Source organism: Miniopterus schreibersii (genome assembly GCF_964146895.1).
Source record: "Miniopterus schreibersii genome assembly, chromosome: 5".
Lineage (NCBI taxonomy): Eukaryota > Metazoa > Chordata > Mammalia > Chiroptera > Miniopteridae > Miniopterus > Miniopterus schreibersii.
Window position 1 is genome coordinate 83,900,434 of NC_138106.1, and position 22,759 is coordinate 83,923,192.

Sequence of the window (22,759 nt, forward strand, 5' to 3'; positions counted from 1 at the left end):
TTTTACTATATTAGCCCATAAAATGCTGAAGCCACACTGAAAATCTGATTCTGGAGAAACTGAGGATTCTCAACTCTTTTCTGTGACCCACTGTATATCACCTTTGAAAACAGTCAAATAATACTTAGTGCTGGGTTTGAACTTTAATTGGAGCAAAGAAAGGTAGTTAAAAGCTTTTTAAAAAAAGCTATTTGTTAACTTCCTATTAAGAGAAAACAAAAGCAAAAAGAAATAACATAGGACTTAAATGAGCAAGGTGATGTGGAAGTTTTATTTAGGGATAATGGAAGATTGACATTCTGGTGAAAGGCACAAAGAAGAATTAACTGGCTTATTTCAAACTGAGGGCAGTTTTTTAGGAAGCATGCCTGAGGATATACTTGGCAATAAACTTGACAGCTAGCATGGTCTCCTTGCAGGTTGACTTCATCTGAGATTCTGGAAGGAGAAAACCAAATTTGCCTTTATCTCGGAGCTCAAAGGCAAATGCGTGTTGGACGCCCAAGTTGTAAGCCCAGTCTAAAGATGAACCTGATGTTGGGTCTGTAAAACATGAGCAGTAAATACTTAATTAGAAACAAATGCTAATGTTTGTCTTGAAATGGAAATTCACTGGTGTAAAATTAGCCATAAAAAATAATTATGTGTACAGTTAATTGCAGTAATGAATGGGAGTAGTGGTCTGCATAGTACAGAGTGTCGAGTAAAATATAATCATAGCTTTGATACCCACCACACATTTTAAATATATGCTGTGTTTTCAAAATTACATTTTGCTTGGGTTGGTCCTCTACAGTGAGTTTGTTTCCTGGCACACACTATCACAGATGGAGGCGGCCTGAGCAAGGGCAAGCCGCTGAGGAAATCACTGAGGAGGGGTCGCTGGTCACTGAAGTCCCACCAACGAAAACTACACATACGAGCTCTGCAAAATTACATCCTTTCTAACAGTTCAGCTCTCTTTCTAGTCATTTGCTAGGGTAAACTCTTTTATAGCTAAAAGACCAAGAAAGTGTAAATCAGTTATCTTAAGGATGCATTTAATCTCCTAATTCAACTTTTCCATGTCTACTTTTATGAAATTTTATTAAAAATGTTATTATTTGGTAAAATGATTGAAAATATAAATACATCTAGAAGTTATATACACATAAGGTTTATGTAAGTGCATATAAATACTAATATTCATTCATATATATTTTTTGCTTTACATAATAGGAAAACCATTTTTTTTGGTACATAAAATGATTTATGTTCCAGGACAAGTATTGAGTTTGACTGACATTAAAATTTTTAGGTTTGAAAGATAAGAATTCAAAGCTGTGATAAAAAAACAGAGAAGTATTTTGGTGGAAAGAGATAGACTGGCTCTTAAATTATTCAACAAATATTTATTAAACCTTTCATATGTATAATGCACTCTACTTGGCACTGTGGAGGGTGGGAGGGCAGGCAAAGCTGAGATGCCATTGGTGTCTTTAGGAACTTAGAATTTAGGGGAGAGAAGTCAGAGATGCAAAGCCATAGAGACTGGACAGAATATATAAGTACTATAGGAAAGGGACAACATCTTATGAGGATTTTAAGGCAGAAAGAGATTATGCCTGGTGAGGAAGATGGCATTTCATGCTCAGTGCTTGCTCTAATTCCACCTTCGTGGTGGAGGTGGTGTTTGAGGTGAGGCTTGAAGAAAGGTGCACTTTTCCAGATGAAGATGGAAGAAGGGCATTTTGGCCAGTGAGCCACAAGGACGGGAAAGCATGGAGGCGTTTTTAGGGGCCAGTGACATCCAGCTGGACTGGAACCAATGGAGCAGTGAGAGTTTGTAGGCAAACTCAGAAAACCCGATAAATCAGGCCAAGGCGGTTTGTCTGGGAGGCAATAACAGCCAGTGGCGCTGTACTTAAGATGGTGAATCCGCATTAGAAAGAATAGAGACCAGCAGGGAGGTTGGAAATGAAAGCTGTGCCAGTGTAGACTCACCACACTCAGAACAGAATTGAGGGCTCAATGTAAGAAACACAACATTTGGAAGTCACAACATTTGATAAAAATTAGTGAGATTTCAATCTGGGTGGCTTAAAAAATCCACATTATTAACAGAAACAGAAACTCAGAGAGGGCAGTGATGGAGAAAAGAGAGATTAAAGGAAGGAGGCACAATGATATATATTTAGATCAATCAAGAACTTGGAAAAATGAATTTTAAAGTTTGGCAGAAGCATCATAGGGGAAATCGGTTTGCATAAGATCATTATGTCCTTTTGGTGAATTATTTTATTATTCTTAATGCTCCTTTTTGGTTCTAGAAAATTTCTTTGCTCTGAAATTTACTTTACCTGATATTTATATGGCCACTCCTTCTTTGATTAATGTTTTCATGGCATATCTTTTTCCAGACTTGCCGTTTCAACCTGTCTGTTACACTTGAATTGGGTTAATGATAGGGTATTGGTGAAGCATATATTTTTTAATCTGCTTGCCAATCTCTGTCTTTTAATTAATATATTTAGGTAAATTATTGTTAGGATTTAAATTTTCCATTTTATTTGATTTTTGTTTGTTCCCTCTGTTTCTATTACTCTGAAATAAGAGTTTTTTTTATATTTTATATCTTTAATTATATTTAATATTTAGTATTTGAATTTATTGCCTTCTGCTTGGTTACATGAACATTTTTAGGATTCCCTTTTGATTTACTTATAATAATGCTTTTGAGTATATAACCTTGTATAATTTTCTTAGTGGTTGCTCCAGGTGTTATAATATACATACACAACTTACCAAAATCAATGTTTTATCATGTCAAGTGAGATATAGAAAACTTGCATTTAGGTTCTTTTTCCCTTCTCGCTTTTTAATTACAATCGTCTTGAGTACTTCTCTACGTACATTGAGCAGCACATCAGATGGGGTTATAATTTTTTATTCATTCTTCAGGAGGAGAAAGATAATCTATTTCATTCGCTCATTCATTCACTTCATTCATTCATTCATTCATTCATTCATTCATTCATTCTCTAATCCATTGTTCTTTCTTCTTTTCTATACTTTCCAGACTTCTTCTGTTATCATTTCTTTGTTACTTGGAGAGCTTCCTTTAACCATTTTTAAAGGGTAGGTCTGCAGTTGACGAATTCTCTTTGCCTGGGAATGCCTTTATTTTTCTGCATGTCTGAAGGATATTTTTACTGAATATAGAATTTTGGGTTGATAGCTCTTTTAGCACCTGAAAAATGTCACTTTCTGTTGGCCTTTAGTAGTTTCAAACAAGAACTCTGTTGTCATCTGAGTTGTTTTCCCTTCTGAGTGGTTTCTCCTGTCTGCCTTCAAGAGGTTTTCCTTTGTCTTTCGATTTTAGAATTTTAGTTATGATGTGGTTTTCAATGTGAGTTCCTTTGAGTTTATCCTGTTTGGGGTTCACTCAGCTTGAGAACATTGGTTTATGTCTTTAGGAAATTTTGGAAATTTCAGTCTTTATTTCTTCAAGTATCTTTTTCTAGCCCCACTCTTCCTCTTCTCCTTCTGGGACTTGGATGACATGAATGTGGGAGCTTTTCTTATGCCGCAGGCCCCTGAGGCTTTGCTCACCTTTCCTTAGTTTCCTATGCTTGTATTGGGTGAATTCTATTGCTCTGTCTTCAAGTTCACTGATTCTTCTTGCCATTGTATTCATTCTACTATTGAGCCACTCCGGTAAGTTGTTTGTTTGTTTGTTTTTATAAAATATTTAAGTTATTGTATTTTTCAGTTTTCTAATTTCCATTTGGCTCCTTTCCATGTCTTGCATTTTTTGTGTGAGATTTTCTGTATTTCACTTGTTTCATCTGTGACTGCTTGTTGAAAGGTTTTCATTATGGTGACTTTGAAATTCTTGTTAGAGAATTCCATCATCTAAACCATCATCTTAGTGTTGGCATCTGTTGCTTGTCTTTCCTCATTAAAGCTGTGATTTTTCTCACCTTTGGTATAACAAGTGACTTTTGATACTGGACATTTTAGCTATTGTGTTAAATCTGAAATCTTAACTGAAATATATTTTAGCAGCAGTCACCCTGTTTAGGTTTAGCATGCAGGCCCTGGTCTTCTGTTGTGACTTGTGGTTCAAATGACAATATAGTGTTCAGAGCCTTTGCATTGCTATTCTGGTCTCTTGGTTCACCTAGTGCCGTGGGGCTCCCACTGATTCCTGCAGGTAACTGCTGCGTGGGGCAAAGGTGATTTGCCAGCTGGGCTACCTGGTGCCTCCAGGTGGCAAATGCAGGCTCTAGCCTGTGAGGCGAGAGCACTTCCCCAGTGGGGAAAGTAGCAGAAGAGGAGGGGCCTGGAGAGAGAACCTGTGAGGTATCTGCATATGATATCTATGTTTTGGAAAAAGTCTACGTTTCGAAGCAGTCAGCAGAGACAGAGTAGAAAGAATGGAAAGGCAAATCAGGGGGCTTTAGTGTCAAGGAAGCCAAAGGAATGGCAAGAAGAAGGGATGTGGCAGGGAGTTTGTGGAGCACGTAAGCTGAGATAACTGTCCTGGGTTCAGTGATCAGGAAGACTGCCAGCTTTAGCTGGAGTTGGGTTTAAGTTCGTTAGGAAGAAAGCACATAAAGGTAGGAGTTCGGTAGCAATGGAAGTAAGGGAGTGTCTTACATGGTGTGTCCTGCATGGTGACTGAGAGAGTTAGACATTTTAATAAACTGGGCCAGTTTCTAGCTGCACCAGCTATCCACTTGCAGTTAAATAAACTGTTGTGCTTTCAAAGAATTAAAGAGTACGGCTATTTCATTTTGACAAACTTATTTTATGTGAAATTTCTCATTAAGTTTAGTAGTGGTGATTGAGAATATATATATTTTGTGATTTTTCATAACAGTATGATGTTATTGGGTATAATAAATATTCTTTTATGATACCACTTTTTGTATCTTCAAAATCTTAAATTTACAAACCAAAAGTGTATTAAGGGATGAAATAAATGCAACATTGAAAGCTTTTTACTTGTAAGAAATAATACATTATTGTAGAACTTAATTTGTTGAACACGCTACTTAGCTATTTATTTACCTCCATCTGTACCCACTAAAATATGTGTATATTTATAAAATATAATAACAATCACTTGCTAAACTAACTCATTTCATTAATTCCTAACACAACTTTATGATTCAAATTCCAATTGCTATTTTACAGAAGAAGAAACCTAGACACAGAGAGATTAAGTGATCTGTTCAAAGATACATAGCTAGTAAGTGGCTGAGTCAGGCATCAAATCCAAGCTGCCTGTCTTCAGAGTTCGTGCTATTAGCCACGTACAGTGCTACCCACCATATGCCAATCTATAGTTCCCCCAATAAAGAGTCTTCATTGAGTTCTACAGGTAATTTTTTTTGTTGACAATATTTTCTTAATTTATCAATATTACAAAAACTTTGTATTTTCAAAGCACATTAAGTATAAGGAGCTTACTGTAATACAACAAAAACAAGTCAAAATAAAACTGAACTGAGCTAGGAATTAGGTTTTAGCCCAAAGGAATCCACATAAAGTGATGCTGGTGAATTAATGTATTTTTTTAAAGTATTATTGACGTGCAGTAGACATAATAATCTGCACTTTTGTAACAACACTAAATGAAAATTCCATTTGAAGTAAGAGCTGAAGCTAGAGATACACGGTCATAAATTAAAATATTTTTTCTGCCCTTCTGTTTGTAAATATAATCTCAGCTTGACTTTCTCTTAGGTAGATATTGGGTGTTATGAGCTACAAATTTTTGGCCTTGATTTCCCCCTTTTCCAAATGTACTGGGGGAAGCAGCCCGGGGCTGAGAAACAGGAGCAGATCTGGCAATTTTGGTGCATGGGAAGGCAATAAAAAGGCACTTTGAAGTCAACTTTTTAATGCATGATGTGGCTCACAAATGGATGATACTCATAATGATGCAGGAGACCTGGTTTCTATTAACTCAATGAACTATTCTTGCTAACCAGGGACTCTGTTCAGTTATTTCTAACATGGTAAAGGATTGGGTATGCTATCAATTTGCAAATGTAAACATTTTGCAATCTTTTAACATCAATTTTTGTGCGATCTAAATATTGCTGCTTGTGGCAGAGTACTTGGTATCCAGTTGACTGTGGCCTGGAATGCTGACTTTGTTCCTGTTCTGCTCTAAAGTAATAAAATCTTTCTGTATGTCAATTTTTCAGTCTATAAATGAAGGGTTTAGCTCAGATCAGTGGTTCTCAAGCCTTGTTTCATCTTAGAATCCCTTTGGGTACTTCAAAAAAAAAAAAATGCAGCTGCCTGGGACCCACTACAGACTAATGAAATCAGAATTTTTGAGGTGGGGCCTGATCATCTGTGTATTATAAAAGCTCCTCAGATGACTCTACTGGGACGGGAGGCTTAAGAACCATGAATTAGATTAGTGATTTTCAACTGAGTGTGCTGCAGAATTGTTAAAACAAGCAATATCTGACTATTTAGTCAGGGGCACTGACCTCTTTCCTCTTAGATTGTCAAATAAAAAAATGACAACAGCCAACACAACAATAACCATCCCATGTGAATTAATCAAAATTATAACTATTTTTTTGTCAGCTCGGCATAAGACATATTTTTTGGTGTGCCACAAAATTTTAATAATTAGTTTATGTGTGCCACGAGATGAAAAAGGTTGAAAATAACTGAATTAGATAATCTTTTATGTTTCCTCCTGGTTTAAAATTTTTGGCTTTAAGTTATTTGCTATAATTGCTTCTTAGGTTCAAATTGCAAACATTTATTTTTTTCTGAAGGTCAAAGAGCTCTCTACAATTTGGGTTTTAAAAATGCTCCCTCAGACTTTTTCTTCTGTTTCTACCAAATCAAAGAGGTTTGGCTGCTTTCCCCAAGTCCCTGGACTTGCTAAGTAAAACCAGGATATCGGGATGACTGAGTTTAATCGTGGGTGCCCTTGTTTTCGATTCTTCTCAAGTCCACCGCTTTGGACCCCTTCCTTCTCAGGAAGGCTTGGCGTCCACCAGGCGTCATCAAGGCCTGCTCCCCTAACGGCTCTGAACATCGTCAGGCTGCTGCAGCCCTGTGTGGAAGAGGCCATGCTTCTGAGCCTGAATTCCTTAAAAATCTTTTAATATCATATAGTAAAACTTTAAAATACTGCTACACAGTTGTAGAGAATAGTAATTCCTCTTCAGCCTACCCTCTTGTTTCGAAAGTGCCACACGGTGGGGTGGCATGCAGCTGTGGTATCTTTAGCTATCTGCCAGTTGGAAGGTAACTCCTTGGGAGTAGTCATTGTGACTTACCTCTTCCCACTCTCTCTCGAAGCTCAAAGCCTGGGCAATTACTAGGTAGGCGCTGCGTAATGAAATGATTCTGCTTCAGTGCCATGCGTAGCTCTGCTCCACTCATAACTTGCATATATAGATGTGGAAAGTGTGAGAGGAACAATCCTTGGATTTTCTGGTTGCCATTTGCAAAGTTTGTTCCAGTTGGAACCCTTCGTTCTCTGATGCTAAGAATATCTGTGCGCTTTTCCTGCTTCTGATGTAGGAGCTGCCCTCACATCGTGGCTGGTGGCTTCTCTGGCCCTGCCCTGCTTCTGATGTAGGAGCTGCCCTCACATCGTGGCTGGTGGCTTCTCTGGCCCTGCCCTTCTCCGCACCCACGAAGCAGGCTGCCGTTTAAGCTGCTGCTCCAGCCTGTTCGCCCGTCCTTTGCTTTGCCTGCTTTTTGTCCGCTCACGTAGCTGGATGCACAATTTGTTTTGAAATCCCGTTGTCCTCCACTTGTGTGTATGATGAATTCCCGGCACGGCTGGACCTGTTTGGATACTGGCAGCCTGATCTGTTCGGGTGCTGGCGACTGGCTGGGCCACTGCACGTGTTCTTTAGCCTCTGACAATGACTGGCTGATAGGTGCTTGCTGAGGAATGTCCTGGAGGAATGGCACTTGCCTGGGTTATTTTTTTAGTCATTAATCCAGTTCCACCAAAGGAGCCTCCGCAATAAGTTGGCTCTAGAAGTTGCATGCGATGACTAGGCATTTTCAAAGTTTATACTTCTAGCTCGGGGTAGGGAAATGGTTTATAAAGTGTGGCCAGGGAGAGTTATTGCAGAGAATCCACAAATTCGAAAAGTGTAATGGAAGTTAGCGTGTGTTTTTGGCTGTGATGAGTTGCCCATGAAATGCAGTCTTTATCCTAAAACACTGGCTCTCATGGCTCTAGGGAGTGAAGCAGGCTGCATCGAGCCTCGTCCTGTGGTGGTTTCGGCTCACGTTTACTCTTTTTGGATACGACAGGACACCACGTCCACTGAGCAAATTCACGGCAACTACTTCTGATGTCCGTGCCCTGCACTATGCGAGATATTATGTGGGCTAAGAGGAATCAGAAGTATAATCCTTGCTTTGGAGGAATTAAATTTTGTTAAGAAGTTAAGGTTTTGTAAGCAGTTTCACTGGGAATTTTCTGTGAAGTTTGGGCTAAAGAACTGAAGCTCAGAAATGGTTTGGATAAAAGGCAATTTTTAATAAAGTATTTCCAAACGAACACCAGTGGATCTCGCTACAAGAGCAGATATGACCTCACTTTCCAGGGTCTGGATAATGGCCTTTGGTGAAAACCAAATGAATATATTTTCATTACTTGAAAATAGAAAAGTCTGATTATTTTAGGTGCAAAAACCAAATGGGAAAAACTATGCCCAGTGCTCAAAATCGTGGGCTTTGGTTTTTGTTAAAACCCTGGAATGAATCCCAGTTTAGCTAGTTACAAGTACTGTCCAAGTCCTAGGGTGTGCTGAGGATATTTGGTCATGGACGCAGGTACTGTTCTGTGGTTTCTTTTTGCATTTAGATAATATATTATCTATTGACCTGTAAGAAATATAAGTCAATAATTTAAAATGCACAAAGAAAGTCTAAAAATAGTGAAGAGGAAGAAGTGGTGCTGAGACACTAAAATGGAACAGAGGAACTAGAGCCCTGTGACCTTCCTTAAGCACCATGCAGACTTCAGCAGGACACACTGGGGCAGGGCTGCTGAGAGGGACAGGACACTGGTTTTATAAGGTGAAGGTGGCTGGAACCCAAAAATGGGTGGCTCACCCATTTTTCCACCAGGAGCTCAGGAAAAGGCTGTACTTGCCTGGGGGGACTAGTCCAAGGAAGAAAGAGTCTAATTAAAGTGAAATGATTAAAATAAAAAAGGATTGCCTGACCGGGTAGCTGGGCTGGTTGGAGCATCATCCTGGACACCAAAAAGTTGTGGGTTCAATCGCCGGTCAGAGCACATATCTAGATTGTGGGTTCAGTCCCCGGCTGGGGCACATACGGGAGGCAACTGGTGGATGTTTCTCTCTCGCGCTCTTCCTCTCTCTCTCAGAAATCAATAAAAACACGTCCTCAGCTGAGGATCAACTCTGCCCCAACTAATTCTTATTGTTCCTGTGAGCATAAAATGTTGTGTAGTTGGTGGGATAGGAAAGGGGATGAATTAAACCACAATTTTTTTAATTTTATGACTTTGGTTGACCTTGTAACCCTGTAAAGAGTTCAGTATAATTTGTTTCTAGAAAAATATGATCCTCACCAATGGCAGATTTTAGCCCCCTGATTCACATACAATTCAAAATCACCTGTTAAAAATAAAGGTTAAATGAGCAATTCCAATGTTCGAATTCTAATTTACATATTCTATGCTTTTCTTAAATATTTATAAAAAATGATTAGGGAAAATGTCACAGTAAGTAATAGGAAAAACTTACAAATTGTTGATGCTATTGGGCCATAGGCGTAGCTGGTTTCATATTGAGTTGATAAAACATCGGTGCTGATCTTTGCAACTTTGGCCTGGAGAGAAAGGGAAGTTAGGAAGTTAGAGAACTATGTAAATGCCATTAATTTACTGGGCATTAAAAAAGTCAATTATACTGGCATTTGCAGATCAAAATAAAATAAATGATCAAATGAGAAATTTATTTTCAGTAGGAGATATTGTCATTGTGAAGACTTCTAAATGTGAACTCAGTGATGTGCAGTAATGCCTTGTCTCATTTTGTGTGTCTAGGCTTTCTTTTCTCTCTCCTTCTCTCCCTCCCTCTCTGACGTCCTCCCTCTCTTCATTCCATCATTCCTTATAAAAAAATCACATCTTTCTTCTTCCTCTAAGACTTTTTTCTGGTTTCAGATTTTTTTTTTTAGCTTTGACATTTTATTTATTATTTTTTTAATTAAAATTTTTGGGGCAAAATTGGTTAATAAGATTATATAGAAATGTATAGCATGCATTTCTATGATACATGATCTGTATATTGCATTGCGTGCCCACCACCCAAAGTCACATCATCTTCCATCACCATGTATTTGGTCCCCTAAACCCTTTACATCCCCCTTCCCTCTGGTGACCACCATATTGTGTCTCTGAGTTTCAGTTTTGTATCCAGCATATGCGTGAAATCATATGGTTCTTAGCTCTTTCTGACCGACTTATTTCACTTAGTGTGAGATTCTCGACGCCCATCCATGTTGTCTCTGGCTTCAGAGCTTTGTCTCTTCCAAGCCAGCTTGTCCCCTGTTCCTCCTTCCTTTGTCTTGGCAGGGTGCACATCGCCATAAGACTTTCTCCGCATCAGGTTTAGCAAGCCAAGGGAAGAAGGGTGGTCGACTCCACTTTAAAACAGTTCTCTCGTACCCTTTGGGACAGTGTGGATGGACCTGGAGTGGGTGGCGGAGGTCAGAGTCTGCATCCCTCAGCACAGCCCCCACTTCTTCTGATGGGGACTCACAAAACACTTTAAGTATTTTAGTCGCCCAGGTTGACGGGGCCCCTCTGTTTCGGGCGCGGTCGTCACTGCAGACGACCTTGGCACACACAGCCCCGTGGAACAGCCTCGGCCCACTGGGGTACCCTCAGCCGTGGTTATTTCTCTCCTGTCCCAGGGTCACTGGAGTCGCACACCAGAAGCAGCCCCGGGCCCAGGCCGGAGGGTCCCAGTTCCAGTCCAACCCCAGCTCCAGCTTGCTGGGGACCGGCTCCTTTCTTGGAGCCAAGTTTCTTCAACCCATTTCAGCAGGCAGCCCTCAGTCAGGGAAGCTGCTATTACCATGTTCCTTATGGTAGAATGGAATGAAAAGCTCAGGTGGCATGTTAACAAAATTAGGTAACGAAAAATAGTGAATTGGAGTAGTGGAAATTTCTCCTTGAATACTGTAATGATAAAGTCATATTAGTGTAGCAACTACAGAGTCAACTGATATAGCAGGCCTTTGCTTTTCATTCATTTCCATAAACCTCTCCACTCTCTTTCCCCAGATGTTTCTTTTTGCTGAACATCTGAAGAACTACCTGTGTGTTGGTTTTAATCACTGGTCTTTTTCAACTTTTATCAGACTAGAATGAGGAAGCATCTGACATGTTTCTTCAGATTAACTGAATTTTTGTACATCTGGATTGTGCTTAATCTTTAGCATGCTAAAATATTAAGTGAGAGATGGCTTGATAAACAACCCCATGCTCTACTTCTTCCCATACAACAAAATATTCACAATACTTCCATAGTGGTGATGATTACTTTTCATTTTTTACATTAGAAAATGAACACACTCAGGCAATACATATCTTTGCTGAAATAAGTAGGCAGTTTAAGTAAACTTGGTGTCTAAACACTCTTTATAGCTCTTTTCCTTGAGCCAAGTCAACTCACAGTCCACGAAGCACTGAAGTTCCTGTTGAGATCAGAGCCGATGCACCTGTAGCCTCGGTTCCTGGAATGATTTTTTCTCCATGTGTGGTTCTGCAGGATGAAATGATGGAAGAGTTTACAGCAGATCAGTCTGTGTCTTTCAGCTTGATCATTTCAGATCCTCTATGCAAGTGTCTACAGCTTTATTGGAAATCTATCTAGTAAAACTGAGACCTTTTATTATAAAGAAAAATATATTGTTTTCTTATAACTTGTTATATTTTCCAAAAGATTGCTTTTTACATTAATATTCTAATTCAGTTAGTTTTAAAAACTGTTGATTAGTTCTCAGTATTAGAAAAGATAAATGATGTCCTGAAATGACCTATACTTTAAATTATAGCTTCATTACATCTTTCATCATTTATAGATTCAGATATGATACAGGTCAGATTGTGACTGCTGGAGCACTTTTCAGAAAAGAACGTGATGTGATAGTATCTGTCTGAAAGTTCATTATTAATTTCATTTAGCAACAGAAGGGAAATAAAGAGTTCTGTTAAGAGTCACATATCTGTGTCACTATGAAATTTATTTTTTGATACAATTATTCCTCTTCAAATCCTGTCCCAAGTTGATGGAATACAGTGACGTTTGCTTTGAAGTCAATGTGTTCATAATATCTTTAAATGACTTGTATTCTTAGCTAGAACATGCTTTTGCCATATCATATAACATACATTCCCTTTATAATTACTGCTTTATTTAATTTTTCCACACTTCCAGCTTCAGCAGCAAAAATTTCATGTTGTTTTCAAGGACCTATGCAGCTAGGAAATCTTGCTTGCCTTAGTCTGAAATCAAGATTTTAAAAAATATACTTTTCTGAATTGGAATTAACTGGTTACCCAAATCTTAGACTTAATGCATAGCAATCAGTGTGCATTAAAGTCAGTAAGTACTATATTAGCTAAGTGCAAAAAAGAAGCTACAGAACAGTACCTGTGTCCATGACCAAATATAACCATCAACGTTGAACACAGGAAGAACATAAAAATCCATTCGGTCCAGGATTTTGGTCATAATTTTGTTTTTTCCATAAGTTTTGGTTGCCTGTAGGGAACAGGAAGAAACTGAAGCTGTTGGTGTAAAGTTCAGCTGCCACGTGGAAAGCTGCAGCTATAATAGTAACTACCACTCTTTAAGTCATTTGCCCACGGTCACATGATTTCAAACATATTTCTCCTAAACTGCAGATAAATAAATGACCCATAAATGACAGAAAACAATGACATTTATTCAGACTAATGAAATTAATTGAACTGAGCATTCTTTACAGGATCATTTAATTATTGAGACTTGCAGCATTTCAAATGTAGCATGCAAGATACCTTTCACAGGGAGAAGAGAGGCCAAGTGCGAAATTAGCATGATGGCTTATTTTAGATGGGTTATTTCCCTCACATTCCCTATGTAAATATGGATTGAGTCTGTAAGCATAAGAATATGTAAATAATGAGAGGATCATAAATTAATTATAAACAGGATTAAAGAAAAAGTGTTCTATTGACAAAAAACTCAAGCATTTAGAAATTGGCTAATCAACTTCTTCCTCCTCACATCTGATTGAAATTTCTCTAATTATCTGGACTTTGCATGACTACTGAAGTCTCTGTCAGCATTCTTGGAAACTCTCTCCCAGGCACAGCTGTACTGGGGCCAAGGGATACCGCATCGTCCCATCACGGGTTTCCTCTACAGGCTGAGTAAGGGGAGCGGGGGCCCTCAGCTGGGAGAGCTACAACATGGCAGGGGTAAGTCAGCTCTACTGGTAGGTTCATTCCTAGTGGCCCACAAAGCCACTGTTACAGGCTGCATGCAAAGGCTGTGGAAAGAGAAAGTTAAAGGTAGTAGGACACAATAGGAATAGAGAGGAATAACTAACTAATTTTTTAAAACAGTGAGTTATTTTCCACTTGGAAAGGGAACGTAAGCAGCCAAGTGCATGTGTGTTTAATGAAATACTAACAGGAACTAAAGGCCTGTGCTCTGAGCCTCCTGAAGAAACTACGTTTGTAGGTTATAGCATTAAGGTGGTTTCAGATTCTCCATACTTACCTATAGGAAAAACTCTCATTTTGTAACAAAAAAACTGTTTTCATTTTATAAGCTGTCAGCTGGAGTTTAAGAAGTCTGAAGGAAGGTGTCAATTTTTTAAAAACTGAATGCTGAGTAAGATCCAGAGCATTTATTTCCTGACAGCACCAGCCGTGGCTCGTCTGGTTGAGTGGAACTGCGCTCATTTGGAAAGGGGGCTTGCCACTCAGCGAACTGCTGAGACTTGACGGTCAAAGGAGAGCCCTGTGTGTTCCAATTCACTTACCTGATAGACGAACCACTGGCAGAACGCTGGGGGGATCCATTCTCGGGCGTGGATGCCACAGTCCATAAAAATAGCCTTTCTTCTTCCATCCCCTTTCCCAATCTATTTAAAAATGAAGTCGAGATATTATTTTGCATGAATTCACATATTGATCTCTTGTTGTCCTATAACCATATTCTCAAAGCAATTCTTTCCCGTCTCCCGCTGAATGGGTACCTGTATAAATACATGTTCCCAGGGAGGACCATAGCGTATATGTATCCTTAAATGTCTATACATAATTCATAATTTATTATGTAGAATATTTTTCAAAAGTTTTCTGTAGTTTCAGAGTTCCTTTTAGGCTTTTTTTTTTTTTAAATCACAATCTATTGTTTTTATTTTATTTTACAGCTAACATTCTTTGGTCTCAGACATAGATTATAAAGTTGCTTCTGTTTCTGCCATTTTCTTTTGTTTTTCTGTCTTCATAACTGTTAGGTTTGGACAAAAACTTAATGTTCCTGAGGGTTCACCCCTCCCTGGCATGATGATGTAACTTTTATTTATTTTTATTTTTATTTTTATTTTATTTTTTTAAATATATCTTTATTGATTTCAGAGAAAGGAAGCGAGAGGGAGAGAGAGAGATAGAAACATCAATGATGAGAGTCATTGATCGGCTGCTGCAGCCCGCAACCCGGGCATGTGCCCTGACCGGGAATCGAACCCCTATCGCCTGGATCCTAGGTCGATGCTCAACTGCTGAGCCACGCCCGGCCGGGCGAGGATGTAACTTTTAGATGAATTCATTTCACTGGCCACCTTCTGTTCCTTATGCTTGGTAACTCTCTACTCCCGCTCAGAAAAACCACGCGAGTGTCAAAAAGTTCCCTCCCTGTGAAGGGCCTTCCTCCCCAGCCACTGGCGCGGATGCCACTTGGAGCTCAGCCCTTCTGTACTCAGATGCTCTAACCACCTGTGTTCAGATGCCCTGTTAAAACTGCTTTGCCTTCTCATCTGGCCTCGTGTGTTCCTCCTCTGCAAGCCTCACAATAACCAGGGGATGCTTTGCTAGGCGTGGAAAAGATTTTGTAGCTGTGTTTGAAGTGGCTGTTTGAAGGGCTGTCATTTTGAAGAGCGGTTGGATTTGTTTTGGGTGGTTGGAGAGAATGGATGGGTGGGAGTTTAGGATAAAGAAGGGCTTCCCAGTTATGAAGGGCATGTATCAGGGAGCGGTGTCTTTGGATGTACAAAAGTCCAGCAGCAGCTGAATGGCAGTTACCAGCTGGGTTATAGAAGGGAATCCCCCTCAACATGGGGCGGGAATGCCTCACTTACTGTTCTCAGGTCCTATGATTCTGTGATTCTTGAATTTCTCTTTTCTTCATGACACTTTAGTCATCAGTTTCACTGAATTTTAATGCCAGGATGCTTCTGCACCAGAGAAACCATTAACTCATAATAAAGAAACAGGATAAGATGTTTGTCTGTGTTAGTCCACGGTGTATGACAGATGGTTTAATCAGAACTTTTTTGGTTCCACCTAAAACCAGCTGTCACTCCTATTCTAGAATGGATGTCTAGAGCGAAAATGTTCTTCAAAAAATAACTTTTTATTCTATCAAAATTAGCTATATGTGTCAAAAGTAATCTTAAAAATCATGTTTTTCAACAAGAATAAGAATCAGTAGTTCTTGAAGTATTTTTACCTTGAGAACATACGGTGGGTTATCTTTAACAGTGGTTCCAATTTTAATACGAGAGACCATGTCAGGATGGTTATGCACCATTTTTTCAGTCCAAGCAACAATCTTAACAAAAGCAATTTGACGAATTAATACGAGAAAATTAATGAAGACAAATGTTTAGGCTCTTTTTTTTTTCTTTTCAGAAACACAGGCATTTTACTGTAACTTGTCCCAGTATTGTATTTGTATAGCTGTGCTTGCCTGGGATATCTTCTTTAACATCAAACTGTTTCTCAATCGCTTCTTGTAGATCATGAATCAAGATTCTGTTTGACGGGGCAGTGATAAAATTTACATTTACTAGAGAAAGAAAAACACATTTATCTTTAATTTGCAGAAATTTTCTCTCCCTTTATCTTAGATCAACTTATTCTCTTACCATTTCCTTTAGATGTGTCATGTGCCTGGCTTCAGATCGTCCCTTTAATCTACAGCAGTGCTGTCCAATATAGTAGTCTATATCCGCACGTGGCTATAGAACACTTAAAATGGGCTTGTCCAAACATAAAGATTGCTGAAATAGCTCACTAAGAAGTTATATTCATTATATGTTGAAATAATATTGAAGATGTTAAAGTAAATAAAATATTTTGTTAAAATTGCTTTTTTTACTAGAATGTTCAAAATTGCACGTGTGGCTTGCATTGTACTGCTGTTGGTCAGGTCTGCTCTATAGTCACTCACACCCTTTCTTCAAAGCACACACCTTCACAAACACACCACACAGGCAACAGTGGATATTCTTATGCACAAATCTACTCACTGTCCTGAGAAACTTGAGTAACAATATTAATAAGCATTTACTTAGCACTTACCATGAGCCAGTCATTGCTCTAAGCAACTTACATGCATTAAATTATTTCATCTCCAACTGAGATTATTATCCTCATTTTACAGATGAGAAAGCTGAGGCATAAAGTGTTTAAATAACTTGCCCATGATTGCAGAGCTAGAACATGGCTAGGCCGGTTTGGGGAGTGTGACACAAGATGCAGGAAGAATCACTGGAAGGCTAGTGTTGGGGACCAGAAGGCTTATGTCTCTACCCTCTTATCCATTCCATCTTATCCTGAGTTATCTCATCTCATCTCATTCTATCACCTCATTGAATCCCATGGCTTTATGGCAACCTAAAGGGCATCCATATTTCTATCTCCAGTTCTGGCTTCTGCCCCGAACCTACATCTAACCTCTTTCCCTACCTCTCCCATGACTAGCACATCAAATTGCCACCTGCCATTTTCACCTAGATATCCATTTATTTAGTATGGTCCAGGTACTTCTTTACATACATTGTTTTATTTTATCTTATTAATATTGTCACCATTTTACAGATGGGAACATTGTTGTTCAGAAAGTTTAAATATAACTTGTGTATGGTGGAGCTGGGAATTTGAATACCAACTTGCCTGACTTCAAGATTTATATTTCAAAACTACCACTGTCATCATAGTCACAAATATTTTTGTATATTTTGTCTGTTTAAGGATTTTCTATTTTGCTCTATTGACCTATTTTTTTTACTCTTGTGTAAGCACCAAACCATATTTAATTACAGTTTTAATACTGAATTTTAATATTTCATAAAGTGTCTCCTTATTTTTGCTTCCAAAATTTTTTGAGTAATTTCACCTATTTTTAACAAATGTTTTGTCAGAATCATTTGAAAAATTATTACAAAAATGGGCTTTTGATTAGAATTGTATTAAATTATGGATAAGTTTGAGAAGACTTATAATTAATAATGAAGCATAAAATAGCTTTTTAAAAATTCAAGAAAATTTTATATTTTTTGTTTATTCATATACTTTTATTAGTCTTGTGAGTAGCTTTTTTCCACTAAATACAGGAACTGATTATTTATATATTAAAAAACTTACTGCTTTGGTTATACTTACCTATTAGCCACTGTATTTGTTTAAAAATTATCCTGTTCTAATATGTTTTACCTATGTCTTCAGGGTTTCTATGTAGTTATTCTGCAAAAAATTATACTTTCTATTTTTTTTCTATATTTAGTTCTCCCCCCCCTTATTTTATTGAATTGGCTAAGCTCTCTGAACAAGAGAAATAATAGTGGTAAAAGAAGGTGTTCTATTTTTTCCTGGTTTTAACAAGAAAAATCTGTTTTTCACCATTAAGTATATATAATATTGGTTGTCATTTTGAGATTAATATGGCACTGTCTATATGATCAAATTATCATTGTCTATTGATGTATTATTGCAATTAAATTTTATTATATTTCTTAATATGTGTAATATTATGTTGCAGCCACAGGAGACTTACAAACACTCACAAAATGTTCATCTTATTTTAGAAATAATTATAAAAAGCTTGTTTTTTGTTGTTATTAATCCTCACCTGAGGATAGGAATCGAACCTGTGACCCTTCAGTCTGCAGGCCAATGCTCTAACCACTGAGCAAAACTGGCCAGGGCTAAAAAGCTTGCTTAACCTAGGAGGAATGCATGGGACACAGGCAAAGTGACTCGCAGGAAGCAAGCATACCATCAGTAGGTGCCAGCTGACAGCGGAAAAAAGCAAAGTAAAATTACATAGAAGACTTAGGAAACGCAGGGGTCAGATGTAAGTCCAAATTACCCAACATACTTTTGGAACTTAGTCCTTGAAAAGACCATTCTCTCATAGCACAGTATGAAAATTTGTGTTGATGCCCGGCCGGGCGTGGCTCAGGGGTTGAGCGTCCACTTAGGATCCAGGCGATTGGGGTTCGATTCCCGGTCAGGCCACATGCCCGGGTTGCGGGCTCAGTCAATGACTCTCTCATCATTGATGTTTCTATCTCTCTCTCTCCCCCTCCTTTCCTCTCTCTGAAATCAATAAAGATATATTTTTTTAAAAAAAGAAAATTTGTGTTGATAATGATAATTTCTCAACCAAAAGTAAACTATATTCAATATACTCGATTTTGTAGGGTAGTGTGGCTTATAATGGAAATAGTTCTGTGAAATATTTAAAATAAAGGATTTTATGAAGTTGTACTTATCTGAACATTTTCTTTATTTTGATTATATAAAAGAAGTGTTACTCAACTTTTGTTGACGGAACACATGTGTTTTTCTTCTATGAGCAATGAGTCCTATGTAGGAAGATGCTGTTTATTTTCAAACATTTATTCTAGTCATTTAGGACAGTATTATGCACTCCTGCGCTTCCATAAGTTCTACCAAGTAAGGAAGCAGGAATCTAGTAGAAAGGGCTCTGTGATCAGACATTGTTGGGTTCCAGCCCCAGTTTGGCTACTTAATACTTAATCTGCTCTTGGGCAAATCAGCTATCTCTCTGATGACTCACTTTTACAACGGTGCCAAACGTGCCGTCCAGGGTTGTGGTGAGAATGAAATGAAGTGAAATAGGACATGCACTTGCCATGCCAGAGGCACCCAGGGAACTTCAGTGCAACAGTGAGGATGAGTCACAGACTGACAACCGCGTCACCGTGGTTCGACACGACTCTGAACCGGGCTTTGATGGCGTGTACTTTTTGACTGATTTTTTCGATTTCTCATGATGATGAACTGTGACGCCGCAGTGCCCATTCTGCTCGTCAGTTTCTTCTTGCTGATTGACTGACTGATCTGAGTTCGGAGGCAGAACATGAATGAGGTAGACTCCTAATTAGAGCTTATTTAGCACGTGAGACCAAGTCCTGCTCATGAATATTGATTCCCACGAACAGCACCGACATGCACGTTATATGCAATTCACTGTTTACTTGGCTTTCGACTTATGATGAATCTGGGATTTCTGAGAGGAAAAAACTGTGACAATTTTGGAATCGGGTGGGGCATGTTGCACTGAAACTCACACAAAGCCTGAGCAGGTTGGACGTCACGTTTTGGGTGGTCACTACAGGCATAATTAATTATTTCAGCCTCTAAAGAGGGCTTATGGCTTTTGCTCTACCCACATTAATAGAAGTAGAGGAACCAGGCCAACGAGAAATGCTATGGTCCCAAAGGTTGATTTGGAACATATAGCAGTATTAATTAGTCACAGGAAGCTCGTATCTAAGGGTGTTTTTAGACTTACTCATATCAATTTAGCTCTTGCGATAACAGCAGCAAAAGAAACCTGTGTGAGCTGAAATCCGACCTGTCCACAAAGGCAGCTCCATGAGGACATCGGAACAAAGCCAGACTGCTGCTGGCAGGGACCGGAAATGAAGCCTAAAGCTGAAAATTAAGAGCCAGGCCAGATGTTATTTTCACGAGCCCTTCCAATAACCAGCAGCTAGGCTTACACAAATGAAACCAAATTACCCTCTCAAATATTATTTTAGCACTCCCATAATTGCTTAATTTGTTAAAAATATTCCTGAATGTAGGTGAAAAGATAAATAACTATCACCGAGGACTTCATGCTACGAATGGCTAATGTTTTCCACTCTTCCTTCTGTGCCAGGCACTCTGCTTAGCACAGTTTATCTTCTACTCTTTATCCCACCACTATTCCGTTGGTTGGGCATCATTATTACCCCCATTTTTATACAGGTTTGGTGCATTTCCAAAGTTCTCACAACTGGCAGAATGTAGAAGTGGGGTTTGAGCCTAGAGATCTGACCTCTGGATGTGACCATTGTACAACTGCACCTCCGCTGCAGGGAGTGAAATCCCTGGATGGTGCCGTCGGGCCTGCAGTTTGCTTAGTTCACCGAGGCTTGTGAAAAGTTTGACCAGTGACCAGCTTTCCTGGAAACCTGTGTCTCATGCCAGGGAGCGGGTGAACTCAGAGAAGAGGCAAGATGAACCCTATCTTGGCAATTTCAAGGCGCCCTCCTGCTGCTTTTAGAGAGGGGCCGAGAGGAATGATGAGGACTGTGGGCCAGTGTACCATTGTCCCCCCTGATCCACAGTCTCGCTCTCCAAGGTTTAGTTGCCTGTGGTCAACTGAGGTCCAAAAATATTAAATGGAAAATTCCAGAAATAAACAATGCATACATTTTAAATTGCATGCCATCCTGAGTGCTTCACTTCATCTTATTACGTAGGCATTGCATCATCCACATCATCAGAAAGAAGACAGTAAGATATTTTGAGAGAGAGAGACCACATTCACGTAACGTTTATTATAGTATATTGTTATAACTGGTCTATTTTGTTATTATTGTTAGCTTCTTCAGGTGCTTAATTTGTAAATTAAACTTTATCGTAGGTATGTAAGTATAGGAAAAAACAGTCTGTGTGTGTATATGTGTGTATGTGTGTGTGTATGTTTATGTGTGTGCATATGTGTGTGTACGTTTATGTGTGTGTGTGTGTGTGTGTGTACTGGCGGTGAGGAAGGATGTTTCGGGGAGGCAGAGCCATTGCTATCAGCTGACCCGAATCCCCCCATTCCAGTAGGACAGGGGCTACTCAAAAGCATGATTTCATGTCTCCATAAGGTCCCTTTTATCCCAAGTATCTCACGAATCGAGTTACCAGGTATCAAACGTGCCACTTGCTGCCACGGATCTCCCAACACTTGAGGCAGACCTCTGTGACGGGTAATGAGCTTCAAGGCACTAATTTATTCACGAGGAGGGAAAGGGGGCATCCGGTGATGCTATCCTGTGGTGCAGTGTGTGTGCTGTGCGTGTGTGAGTGTGTGCGTATGGGAGTGTGTGTGTGCACGCGCAGCTGAGTAAACGTGTAAGTAGTCTTTCCTCTACTTGATTTAGTAGAAGTAAAGGAGCAGCGAAGGGCGACTTCATGAAACCCCATTTTAGAGATGAAGAAAATGAGGTGCAGAGAAGTTAAGTAAATTCTTCACTGATGCGTGATTGAAATGGGACTGGAAAGGACCGGCCTCGCTCCCGAATCCGCACTCTTACCTACACACCCTGCTTTCTGCCGTGACCACCATCTCGTCAACGCTCGGAGCAGGTGTCAATACACCTGTTTCACTCCTGGGCAAGTAATATATGAAAATGTAGAGCAGAAGGAAATGAATGGAATGAGGCATTAGAATTATTTATTTTGTTAAAATACTTATTTTATAGGCCCGTGTATATACTTGGAATGTGAGTTTGTGTCTGACTGGACATGACTGGATCAGTGGACATCAGTGTGAGGTATTGGTGATCGCTGTGCCAGTTTGGGAAAGGTCTCTTTTGCAATCCCCACACAATCTTATGTGGATCTTAATCAGATTTTACTTAACTGTATCATTTGAATTTTACTAATATATTAAGAGTGGTTTTCTGAATTACCTTTTATTAACAACTCTATCTGCTAATTTTAACTTTGATCAGAGAAAAGATAATCTAAAGTGTCTCTAAAATACAGATATCTAAAATATTTAAAACACTGTAAACACACAAGGGTTTTTAACTGCTGAATCCAAATAGGGTGTCTGCCACTCTAGGCTTAGTTGAATGAACGTACTTTCCTTTAGATATTTTCCCACCTGTCTGTTCAGGTTTAATAGTATATACATATTACATTTTTTAATTTGGCCTTTTATGATTTTATAAAAGTGTAAATGAAAAGGGAACAAACATGCTACTTTAAAATCAACTCTGGCTTAGTAATTTAATTTTCTGAAAATTAAAAACAATTGCACCCAGATGCTTTAAATTAAATAGTGGTTTATATGCACGTCTAAGGAAGGGTGTCTAAGTAAATAACTGTGTCAAACCAGCCTTGTAATGTGGTATTATTCAGACTGGAGCTTGGGTCCCATCAGATGTTTCTGTTCTCAGAACCCTCTTTCGTTACTGATTGATACCAAGTAACACATATAATTAATATGCAAATAAAATTATCTATGTAATTAGTACTTGGAGACAAGATTTTAAGTAGTTCTTATCTGCACAGATCACTTTACATATTTATATTTCTGAGTAAGGTAACTATCTAATTATGTGGCTTTCCTACAACTGTGGCTAATTTGGACCAATTTCTAAAAATCATGTCCTAATTAGATAAAACTAATTTTTATAGGTAGTTTAACACTTT

General features: G+C 38.8%; 1 protein-coding gene across 1 annotated transcript in view; it reads right to left on the minus strand.

Moving 5' to 3' along the window:
* Window positions 1-261: 261 nt before the first annotated feature.
* Window positions 262-22,759, minus strand: part of CPA3 (carboxypeptidase A3) — a gene marked incomplete at its 5' end in the record, with an annotated part of 28,611 nt that continues 6,113 nt past the window's right edge. Inside the window, 7 exons of the mRNA XM_081138005.1 lie at window positions 262-543; window positions 9,765-9,849; window positions 11,703-11,792; window positions 12,684-12,794; window positions 14,065-14,166; window positions 15,756-15,857; window positions 15,955-16,060. Of these exons, the coding sequence (XP_080994131.1) occupies window positions 356-543; window positions 9,765-9,849; window positions 11,703-11,792; window positions 12,684-12,794; window positions 14,065-14,166; window positions 15,756-15,857; window positions 15,955-16,060 (784 nt within the window). The 3' untranslated portion in view covers window positions 262-355. The remainder of the gene's footprint in view (window positions 544-9,764; window positions 9,850-11,702; window positions 11,793-12,683; window positions 12,795-14,064; window positions 14,167-15,755; window positions 15,858-15,954; window positions 16,061-22,759) is intronic.